The sequence below is a fragment of the Adelges cooleyi genome, unplaced genomic scaffold (genome assembly GCF_023614345.1).
Source record: "Adelges cooleyi isolate 19-005CV unplaced genomic scaffold, UGA_ACOO_1.1 ACOO_flye_CR_arks_rails_tigmint_CR_PRNA_9, whole genome shotgun sequence".
NCBI classification, from domain to species: Eukaryota; Metazoa; Arthropoda; class Insecta; order Hemiptera; family Adelgidae; genus Adelges; species Adelges cooleyi.
This window is the reverse complement of record NW_026096579.1, coordinates 2,324,246-2,335,960: the sequence shown is the minus strand read 5'-3', so window position 1 is coordinate 2,335,960 and position 11,715 is coordinate 2,324,246. Positions and strand designations below refer to the sequence as shown.

The 11,715-nt window shown below is 32.3% G+C and overlaps 2 protein-coding genes across 2 annotated transcripts in view; both read right to left on the bottom strand.

The window, feature by feature from the left end:
- Positions 1-3,330: 3,330 nt before the first annotated feature.
- On the bottom strand, positions 3,331-4,857 carry LOC126846160 (uncharacterized). The gene is made up of 6 exons (XM_050585374.1): positions 4,714-4,857; positions 4,480-4,603; positions 4,268-4,383; positions 3,908-4,159; positions 3,688-3,833; positions 3,331-3,598 (listed from the first exon to the last, which is right to left on the bottom strand). The coding sequence occupies exons 1-6, from the start codon at positions 4,855-4,857 to the stop codon at positions 3,331-3,333; spliced, it is 1,050 nt and encodes a 349-aa protein (XP_050441331.1).
- Positions 4,858-6,258: 1,401 nt separating this feature from the next.
- Positions 6,259-11,715, bottom strand: part of LOC126846692 (uncharacterized) — a 66,222-nt gene continuing 60,765 nt past the window's right edge. The window contains exons 7-17 of the mRNA XM_050586430.1: positions 11,564-11,622; positions 11,324-11,474; positions 10,918-11,023; positions 10,693-10,847; positions 10,527-10,613; positions 10,241-10,398; positions 10,032-10,158; positions 8,204-9,788; positions 7,956-8,057; positions 7,792-7,887; positions 6,259-7,734 (exon numbers count right to left, since the gene is read on the bottom strand). Of these exons, the coding sequence (XP_050442387.1) occupies positions 7,171-7,734; positions 7,792-7,887; positions 7,956-8,057; positions 8,204-9,788; positions 10,032-10,158; positions 10,241-10,398; positions 10,527-10,613; positions 10,693-10,847; positions 10,918-11,023; positions 11,324-11,474; positions 11,564-11,622 (3,190 nt within the window). The 3' untranslated portion in view covers positions 6,259-7,170. The remainder of the gene's footprint in view (positions 7,735-7,791; positions 7,888-7,955; positions 8,058-8,203; positions 9,789-10,031; positions 10,159-10,240; positions 10,399-10,526; positions 10,614-10,692; positions 10,848-10,917; positions 11,024-11,323; positions 11,475-11,563; positions 11,623-11,715) is intronic.

Below are 11,715 nucleotides of genomic sequence, written 5' to 3'. Positions count from 1 at the left end.
TTCGGCTATTGACAGCTTCGAATGGGAAATTTACCGTCAGGCGTGAAGTTTTTTTACCCAACGTAAATGATATTATTCAAACCGAAAACCAAACATACGGTATCGACGTTTCCCACATGTGTTTTTTTTTTTGTTTCTCGAAGCGGAAAATATACCTCTTACCTAGGGCTAGGTGAACTTACTTGGTCGTTAAAAATACGACACGCGTTTTTTTAGTTCACCTCTCTAGTTTTTCTTCTGGTAAACAATAAAACAAGTGTTATACTTAATATATCTGCGTGTGTTTGATATTATTATTGTCGGAAATATTTGCCTTGTGACTTGTGACTTACGACTACGATACACGGGTACACCCCCCGAATATCTAGCTTAAAACCTGACTACGCAGAATGTGTTTTACTCGGCCCATGATGGTTGGAAAGAAAACAACATTTTGGAGACAAATGACGTATTATTATATTCTATTTTTTCAAAATATTTCTTCGAATAAAAGTTACTATATCATATCTGTTTAGAAGAAGCAAAAAATATCCTTTTCATTAAGTACCAAGCTAAACAATAATAAATACGTCTTAAATAAAGGATGCGTCATTGTTATACAAATGTTATCTTTTGATTTTGTAATGGTGTTTTTGCTCTAAAACCTCCACGGTTCATGAACCGAGTAAAATATTTAAAACCGCTGTTAATCATGCTGTGATAGTCAAAAAGAAAAATAAACTACCAAAATAAAGTCTTAATTAATGAACTAGTAATTACACGGTACAGTTTAAGTTTTACAAAATTGCATATACCAAACTTGTTTGTACAAAACATTACAAATTGCAATTTTTTACGTAGAAATTATTTACTAACTAAAAATAGTTGCCACAATCGATACATTTTATGAAGATTTCAAATATGTTTTCAGAACATAAATTAAAGTAATATTATAATTTAGAAACGCACTTTAACAGACATACTATGTTCGGTTCATACAACTTGCGTCCGAGGTTATTATCAGTAGGCGAGTTTTTTGGGACGCAAGTAGTATGCAGCCATTATGTTTTTGTATAAAAATATGCCTGTATGCGCTATAAAAGTTGCAAGTGAAATTGGCAATAGTGAAAAATTGCCTATACAATGCGCCTTAATAAATGCTAGTGAAGAGGCCGCAAGTACAAAGAACTAAAATGCAGTCGTAAATAGGCTAACGACTGTAAACATAAGACCCCAAACGTCAGTACAGGAACGTGGCAAAATTATTGCTTAAAAACAATATTATTATTACATCGTTAAGAAGTGCTTTAGAAGAAATATTTGAATTAAAAGAAAATATATAATAAATATCAAGAATTGAAAACGTTATCAAAAATTTACATGTGAAACGAAACGATTTTTCGTATTGTTTCTATGCATTTTTGATAACGTTTTCATTTCCTGATCACGATTACAACGTTATACACTGTATAGACAATTTCATATAACAATTATATATATTTTCATAAGCACTTTTGTCTTTTATAACGGCAGCATAAACTCTTGAATGGTCTTACATTATCTCCTTCGCTTATTTAGGATCTTTAAGTCATCATTATTTTTTCTAGTTTATTCTTTATCATATTTCTTTCAACTCCTCGTCTTAATATTTCCTTCATTACAATTATGGCCTTTTGTAATCTTAAACACATTCTATTTTCCTGTCCTGCACAAGGACAAGTGACAGGACCTGTAACTTATTCTAATTACACAACTATTGGTTTTTTTTCTTCTAAATTAATATCAATATAATATTATTGTGGTTTTTGAGTTTTAGTTGACGCACTTTACGCAATTACGTTTTGTGATATGGATAAAATTATATTTATCCATCGCTTGGACCATTATTGACAAGAGACTAATTAGTGTTACAAGACTCATTTTAATTGGCTGCATACTTGCGATTGAATGCCGCACACGCTTATGTTATTAAATACAGCTTAGATTAGATTAATTTATAAATAAAAATTAACTATTTGTGATTTAAGAATATGTAGTAAATGTTTATTAAAATAATTAATTATAATGGCCAATAGCCAATAATAATATTACTGTTTTTCCGTGTTAAAATATCAGAATATCCTTTTTACCATTTCATTATTACTGTTAGTGTCGTTTATTATAATTTGATCAAAGTGTAGTTCATAAAGGAAAATATCTCGTTAAATTTTAATATCAAATAACTTATTTAATGATGAAATAAGTGTGATAATTTTGAATTTAATTTTAAACAAATCTGAGTAGAACGCCTAAAAATGACTTCAACAAAAGTATTTTTTTTTTTTATCTAACTTTAGTCATAACTAAGAGTAACATAAGTTATGTAATTAGAAAAAACTTAACATTCATTTAACCTTAAATTAGTTAGCATAATTAAAAATGGATCCTAGATCATTTTGTCTCAAATATTGCTTATGTTTCGGCCCTTATTAAATAGCTCTTTTCGTTTCCTTTATCATATTGTGTTGCTGTAATAATATATAATATATTATTTTTCGTATATAAGCTTCGGCTGCTATGGTCATTAGTTATTGGTTGATTTTTTTGTTTATTGAATTTTGTGGTTGGTTTTGGGTTTGGTTAGGTTGGCGTGGACACGTGTCACTTGTGGAAAAATATATTTGTTGCAAGTTGCAGCTATAATGCATAACTCCAATTAGCTGTTTTTGTATAGCTTCTAGGCATAATAAATACTAATAATATCTATAAGTAATATTGTAATAATAATAATAATTTATTTTCATTTAATAATTGTTAAGCATTTATACTATTTACTTGTCCCGTTTTCATAAGATGTGAATGATCGTCGTAATTTGTTTTTTATTATATTATTATTATTAAAAACATTGTAGGCGTATAATATAGGCAACAGAAAAACACAAAGACAATTATATTTGCAAGTTTATTTTTTGAACATTTGTAATTTGCTCTATTCAGTGATGTATGGGCAGTACAAGATAATTCTATTAATTTTCCTTATTCCCTTTTGGTAAAAAAAACAAAAGGTATACCAATTTAACTAAGTTCACCAATGATGATAAGGCGTAGTCTAAGTTGTTACACAGTTAAATTATGAGCTAACAGTTTTTTTCAGAAAATGTAGAACACAATTTTCCAATATAAATAACGGTGTATTTTTGTTTGACAACAAAATATGTTTTTTCAACGATAAGATTACAATATTAATTTGCAATACTAATATTAAACGAATTCTTATACAAACCAGTTCAACACAGAATCGACAAAGAAATGTCATTATGCTAACAACCTACGATACAAACGTTACAAATACGTCTTGGCTCTTATTGTCTCTCACTGGCCATCTTTTTCAATCATATGTCTTACGAGATCTAACACTCTACTAGCGTATCCCATTTCGTTATCGTACCACGCGCCAATTGTGACGAACTTGTCAATCACATTTATCTGATTGAAGTCTACTATAGCTGAGAACTGGCAACCGATGTAATCGGCGCTTACATTACGGCCTTCGTTGTAATAAACAACGTCACTCATGCATCCCTCTGCTTGGTCTACTATTTCTTTTTTAATTTCGTCCACGCTGGCATCTTTTTTGACGCTGTAAACAGACAATACGTCTCATTGGACGTTACCCATCACCCCATCTAGCGTTCTAACGGTGTATATCGTTATGTAAGTTGATGTTACTTGACGAAGAGCTTCAACAGGGAAACGTCCAATGTTGGCACTCTGACAGCGTCTCCTTGTATTTTGCCTAGCAGTTCCGGTATTACTATTCCTACGGCTTTAGCGGCTCCAGTCGTACTTGGAACAGCATTACCAGGACCGGACCTCTAAAACTCGTATATTGTTATGAACGTCGCTAACATCTAGTGTCTATTACTCGTGTCGACTGTTCGCTGCTTACATTTTTCAACGCGTCGAGAATGGTTTGTGAAGCTGTTAAAGCATGTACGGTAGTGAGTAAACCGCTCTTTACACAGAACTTATCGTGCAATATCTTAATCAACGGAGCCGCGCAATTAGTAGTGCAAGATGCGTTCGATACGACTTCCATAGATTTACAGTAGTTGTCGAAATTCACTCCTTTGACGAACATCGGAGCGTCTTTGCTGGGAGTAGTTATGACAACCTTCTTTGCCCCTGCGGATATATGTTTCTGCAATGATATCGGAAAATATTTATCTCTGCTACAGTAGGAATAAAATGTTTTGAGATATTGCACGCAAATCAACGAGACTATAGTACTGCAGTATTTTAATATGACCTTGGCCAACTCCACCGTGGTGAACTGTCCCGATGCCTCAAGAACGTAACTTGCAGAAGCATCTTTCCACTTGATGTCTTCCGGCTTGGTTTCGTGGAAAATATCTATAGTTTTCCCTGCAAATCATAAGTTTAATACAGTCCGTCTGAAATAATCTAGTCACAACCAATACATATCCCTGTATTAGTTTAGTTTCTATATGCCTTTTATACCATTTACAACTATACATTTATCTTGAACATCTATTTTCCCATCATATGGTCCATGTACGGTGTCATTTTGAAACGAACTCGCTATTTGTTTATTATCAAAAAAAGGCTGGTTAATGGCAACCACCTAAATTTTAATGGAAATTGGTTTTAATCGGTATTTTAAACTATAGCACCTAAATTAGATTAGTTTATGCACCGTGCCTTCTTTTAGAAGGGGCGGGATGTGTTACTTACATTGATGTCTTTTTCCATAGCCAATCGCAGCAAGCATTTTCCAATACGACCAAAACCATTAATGGCTATTGGCGCACACGTACTATGTCTTACATTTGTGATTTTAGATAGGTGAGGTGTTAACAATTTAGCTGTTTTATACATATTAATAATATACATTTTTTAACAAAAATATTTTGTTTTCGATAATTGGAAAAATGTATGTAGAAATGGTTGGTACATTTTTCGATAACAATAATTGTTACTCACAGCAACGATAGACGTTTTATCGATTTTGACGGTAATTATTAATTACATTTGAACTGGCTAAAAATAATTTGTTCAGTTACTCAAATTGTTTTAAATTATTAATATTTACTAACAGATATAATTTTTCTTAAAACACTAATAAATACAGATTATAAAAAATGTATGTACCTAGGAGTTTAATAATTGCGCGGGGTACCACTAAAACAATGTTTACTCATACCTATATAAAGTAAATTAATATTAAGCATTTTTATTTAAAACTAAAATATTAATAATTACACATTTGATAATGGGGAAATTTTTGAAAATTGAATTTTAAAAGTATAACTAATAGTAATAGATAAATTTATAATATTAATATGTTATCATGATATGGTATTTTAAACATTATTCACAGATTTAATAATAACGATTTTAGAGTAAATTGATGATAAACGTTTTTTGAAATGGATATTCTAGATTTTTTCCTAATTAAATTAGTTTTACATTGAGCAATGAAAGAAAATATGTAGCGTCTATAACTGAAATAACTCTATGATAAATACTAACAAGAAAAGAGAAGAGAACAACAATTTTGTCACAGAGAAAAATATTGTGTATATTTGTTTGTGAGCATAAATGCGCAAAACATAAAATTATGTTAAGAAAATATGTCATAGTACTAGTAAAGCTACCCATGACGGTAATAAAACAACTTACATTTTTGAAAAATTTAATGTTTGGACTTCATATATGTACACGGAGGTAATAGAGAACGAATTATTTGTTCTCAGCCGTTAACAATAAATAATAATATTCAGACACGAGTTTGATAATTAATTTCACGGGAAACAATTATTATAGTAATTATTATTGTTTTGTTATTTGGTAGCGAAGGGTGCAATCGAATGTACATAATATTGTTCGTAATTGTATATGTGTATGTTTGCGAAAAAAATGTATACATTTTATTTTTCTTTGATTTATATGCTTCCTAACTCCGAATTAAAAGTAACGACAAGGAACGACCATGTTTTATCAAAACTACACAAAACATTCAAAACAGAGCTACCATATAATTTCTTATGAATAAAAATGTAAATTCAAATTTGATTTGGTTTATTTAAAAAATTTAAAACTGAATAATATAAATACAAATCTGTAATAATTTACTGAAATTGAAATTATCATTAACATTCAAACAAAATATATAAATTACATAATATATTAATATTTCGAAAAAACTTAAATAATATTAGTGTAGTATAGAGTATATTATAATACTTATACACCATTATATTACATAAAATGTATCGCAATGACCTGTAGGGTTTAAGTACATAAATTTTTTTATGCAAATCGATCAAATCGTCGTGATACACCTTATAATATAAAGAATGGCTGGAGTATTTTCAGTTTGGGAAGCTATCGTGGCTGAACAGGCAATAACGTTACTAGTAATAGCTCTCAAAATGTTGGAGTTTAATAAACCAGTTAATCAGTATATTTGTAGAGGAGTATCTTCAAAATATGAAAACATTATGAATATAACACCACATTCAAATTTTAACCAATGTATACGTTTAAAATTAATATGTATGTGTTCCAGTTTTCAGAGATACAATGTAATATAATACTAAATGTAACAATGTGTTAATATTTTTAATGTTATTAAACATTATAATAGAAAACAGCATAAAATATCATAATATATGATTGTATAATTATTTCATCAATAGTATTAAATCAAATAATTTATAATTATTATAACGTTTTTAACATTTATAAGTTATTTATAAATTAATAAAAATTACGACGTTTAAATTGTTTACTAGTATCATTGACTTTATAATATACATAATAGCCATCATATATAGTTTAAATGACAGTGGTTAGCGTACATTCAAGCGGAAGAAATAACCTGACCAGCATACCAAAATATGCACACCTCGAATGCACGATAGCCGGGTGCCACCTTAAACCATATGACTTATCTTTATGCTATGAAATCATTGCTAGTATTGACTCCAAAACAGTTAAACACAATAATTAGAGATTGGAATTAATAATATAATAATTACTAATTGTTCGTTTATTTACATTCATTCAAAGATGAAAATTCTATGTTATTATACATAAAAAAGTTGGTTTACAAAACCAGGCAACTACCCTGTCCAGAGAAATACCTAATAATGTATTAAGCTAAAATGGTTTGTTTGGAAGCTCCTCTTACGTTTCAGGTTGCGACATTAATGAAAAACAGCTTTTAGATATAGTTGGTAGTATGTCGGGTGATGATGTTTGCGGGGAACTGCCCAGACGCACATATTGTCCGAAATTCCTTAGTATGGAATTAGAAAATGGCATGTTGTCTATTGAGAGGCATCTTCTTCTTCCTTGAAATCCTCTTCTTACCATCAGGTTTTCTTCGTCTAAGGACCTGCGACTCGCTAGTTCTGGTCCTCGATACAGATTACCATGACTAGTGTGACCTACCAACATTTCCGCTTCCCAGTTTTCCCAACGGGGTATATGTTCATTTTCATCGTCAGTACAATCCATGTCTATCCTTGTTTCATCACGAAGCCAAGCTGGTTCCGGGATAATAGATTTAGGTAAATCTAGTAGCTCAATATTTTCTTCTTCCGACCGATCCTCCCAAGATTTACTGAACTGTGGCACTTCAGAAGTAGAATTAGATTTACGACATTTCGAGTCCTCAAGATGGTATGGTGATAAGCTGTTGAATTGCGATATTGCTGGGTACATGACTGTATCCACCGAATCATTTCTCTAAACAAATACAAACATGTAATCTATGAAATATAAATAAAGCACAGTTTATCGTACTAAAAACACATTTTCTTCATCTTCATCTAGGTTGCATGTGAAATTGTCCAATAAAGCGTCTAACTTTTCTGTGTCGATTGGTTCGTCGCAAAGTTTCTATCAAAAATGATAAATAAAACAATTTTAAATGTGTACGTAAGTATAATTTGTAATCGAATGGTTACCTGGTTGAATTGTTCGCAAAGAGTCCTTATCGTGTAATCCCTTTTACTTATCTCCGTTTCAAGTTTCCCAATTTTTTCTTGGTGTTTAGATTCCAGATCATTCTTAAAAAAGACACACGTATATATTATTTTCATGGATACTAAATTGTCTTTTGAACAAATTGGCATCGAGTAACAAAACTAATTTACGTTGCAATTAAAATTATTAAACAAAATATAGTTCTACGTATGGTATCTAATGGGCTCACCAAGTATTTTTCTACAACTGCTTTGACGCCGTTCAAAATGTCATCACAGCAATTTTGTTGGGAAGACATTCGGTTTGGCAAACAATGCACAGAGTTAGTAAGCATTTGGCTAGGTAACTTAACACTCGGGATGGATTGGGGAGATTCCAATATTTCCGTTTTATCGGACGATTTTGTTGGAATAAGATCGGGATTTCTATACTGTGAAGTAAGATTACTATCAGGAAATACCAAAAAGGAACCACAAGATTCTGGCGACGATTCTAATGCACGACGTTGATTGAACGTTGCATTTCTGGTCAGCTTTGAATGTCTTGCAGCGAACCCTTCAAGCGTTTGTGAAGTCATTAGTTGTTCCGCTCTGTCGTTTCCGAGACAATCTGATGATAATCTTTTTAGTATATTTTTAAGACGTATACGCTCGGCGGTTTCGTTGGTCTCGTCTAACACACTCGAAGGGTCGGTTTTACGATTTTGTTGATTTCTCATTACTATTTCCAAGGCTACAGCTTCAGAATGACTACGGGTAAGTTGGTTACAGTGGGAAAAATGTAGGTTCTTACATCCAGCCGAGTCTAAGCTAGCACTTCTCAAAACCGTTTTTTCTTCGAGTTCCGCTAGTTTTTGCCGTTCGTTTAAGATTTTTAATTTTTTCACAAACGACAAACCCGAGTATTCAGGTGACAAATCGTTTATTGAGTGATAACGTTTTTTTGTGCCTGAGAGATTCAATACTTTTGGTCTTTGGATTAATCTAATATCACATGGTTTCTTAATATTATTTTCAGTACGTTTGGTTAAATTATTGTGAGCCGATATGTTTTGAGCAATCAATGAGCCCTGTTTGTAATGGTTATCTAATGTTTGGCACATCACTATAAATTTGTTTTCGTGGCTTATGGTTGCTACGCTAGTTGTGGGGTTGGCAACCTTTGAATCCACAGGCAGCGGCAACGAATTATCACCCATTATACCTACGTCGGGTTTGAATCCTTGCAACTTAGCCTTGGGCGTAAGTACAGTGGCTTTTTTTAAAAGAGTCCAAAGTTTTGTGTTTGACGATGATTTTCTCGGTCTAATATGCGCTTCCGATAGCCGTTGCTTAAGACTACTTGATTTAGGATTATCCTTTTTCGGAGTTTTCAGTTTTGCACCGGATTTTACTTTTGTTACATTATCAAGCAGTAAATGTTCTGGCTCATTTCGTTTAAACTTGTTTTGCAGTGTGGCTTCTTGGTCGTTTTTTTGTTTAAGAATCAATAAACGTTGCAGTAACGGCAAACCTGCTCCTATAACTTCGTGTTGTACAGATTCCTTCCGAAGTAATTCTACTGTAGATAGCGGCGGTGAAAGACACTTTTTAGATTCAGTAATTCTGACTTCTTTGTCTGATTTAGCTTTATTTAAAATCGGTATACCAGGAGATAATGGTCTGGGATCTTCATCACTATACTCATTGCCAGAAGCCATTTCGTCACTCCATACACGAGGCATCCTTCGTAAAATGCTTCTGCCACCTATGACATCAGCTTTGCGGCCACTGTTCGTTAATGGTTGTAACTCCAAGCTTTCTTCAACGACAGCTCTGGAACAGTTTAAAATGTTGATTGTTTTGAGTACACAGTGATCCTTAACGAACTGGTTTAGGGTCACTGGGACCATATAAACTTAGAAAACATTATTATTATTATATTTCAAATTAAATTCATCATTGAATGCTATAAAAATATATTTGTACCTAAATAACGTTCTTGAATTTGTAAAATACAATATAATATATACATTTTTTTTGCAAATGTTTTATATCTGTACAACTATTAAAACACACCTGGTGCCCCGACGTCCTTTAGTAAATGCGTTCCGGAGGCCTTTTACATCACTGCGTATTTTGTCTACAATTCCGCTGCAGTTTTCTGAGACTTGGAGATTAGCGCGAGATCTTATGCGATCCGCCACTAAGAAAGAAAATTAATTTACGCATTAGTTAAATCATAATAGAAAAGACTGGATGTGATAGTAATCATACAAAATATTTACCAATTTTATTGGCATTTCTCGCTTCCATCAAACGCCTCCTACCAAGTGTTTGTAGAATTTCTTGTGCTTCAGGATAGTCTTTCATAGCTGCAAGAACATCTTCACGAGATAGACTAAATAATTCCGAGTACCCGACTGAACGCACGTCTGCAGTTCTCCTACAAAACCAACCATTATAAATAATAACTAATTTTGTTTAAAGAAGAGCATTAACTCGCTAAGAAAAAAATATTTCTCATAATACATATTTTATTTATTTTTATAAATAACGACATGTTATAATTACTTATTAAATCCGTCCAAATTCAAAATACCAATTTCGCCAAAAAAATCGCCTGCTTTCATTATTGTTAAAACATGACCAGTTTCACTGCTAAAATATAATATAATAATATAAATTATTATTTACTAATATGTTGTTGAACTTTTTCAATACTGTAGAAGCAATTTACCTTATAACCTCTAAAATCCCGTCAGCTATAATAAACATTTCTCTTGCAACTTCTCCTTTGCGACAAATTAAATCACCCGGTGTAAATATGTATGCTTTCATCTTGAGCACCAGATCATGTAAGAACTCTGGTTGACATTCTTGAAATATCGTTACCTAAAAAAAAAAAAGCTCATACTATAGAGACCGTCCTGCAAGACGCAGGCGAAATTACTAATAATAATACTTTTTTTAAAACAGCCAAATTAACGTGCAGAGCTAGTTCGGTTTTAAGTTTATCAGGAAGAAGACCCAACGCCGTGTTAATGTCACCACCGCCCTGAATACGTCCCCTGCAACACACCAGAATTACTTATAAAACAAATGTTTACAGTTCGATGCCATCAATGTATGAAAGTAAATTTTAAGGGTAGAAATGAATCAATCATCTTATTTTGACGCTAACATGTATTCCCAATAGCTTTGCCGGCATGTTTTTCTAGACGTTAGCTATGGAACCACGTATACGTTATATTATCAAGTTACACGACCCTATACAGAAACCTATGTGCAAATACCCACAACAGGAGTATTGAGTTTCTAACACTTTAATTCAATTAGTTAAGTATACATACGATACACGCTATGCTCACCTGGACCACGAGTAGTCGTACCATCGCAATACCCGTTTCTTCATGCCACTTGGCACCTTGTGATGGCGCATGTACAGTTTTGCTCCATCCAGCAGTCTTTCGAACTCCAATCGGTTTGCATTTCTATTTGTTATCACATTGCCCACCTGTCCTGAAACACGAATCCCAATACGCATGTATTCAATAGTGTAATACCGTAAACCGTGCCAATATCTTGGTTTAGGCAAGTCGTTTACATACCGACAATCGTGGCGAATATGAAAACGCCGATTAAGTAACTGACAATGGTAAAAACATACCTAAACAAATTAATAAATATATTGTAACATGTATAATATATTTTCAAAGCATTTTTTTTTATAAGCCACACAAATAAGTGCCCATTAATTAAA

Excerpts from the sequence above, each read along its gene's own strand:
- LOC126846160 (XM_050585374.1), bottom strand. The coding sequence starts at position 4,857 with ATGTATAAAACAGCTAAATTGTTAACACCTCACCTATCTAAAATCACA. Across the intron at positions 4,384-4,479 it reads TAAATGTATAGTTGTAAATG|GGAAAACTATAGATATTTTC; the intron begins GTATAAAAGGCA and ends TATGATTTGCAG. Across the intron at positions 3,599-3,687 it reads CTGTTGAAGCTCTTCGTCAA|CGTCAAAAAAGATGCCAGCG; the intron begins GTAACATCAACT and ends GTCTGTTTACAG.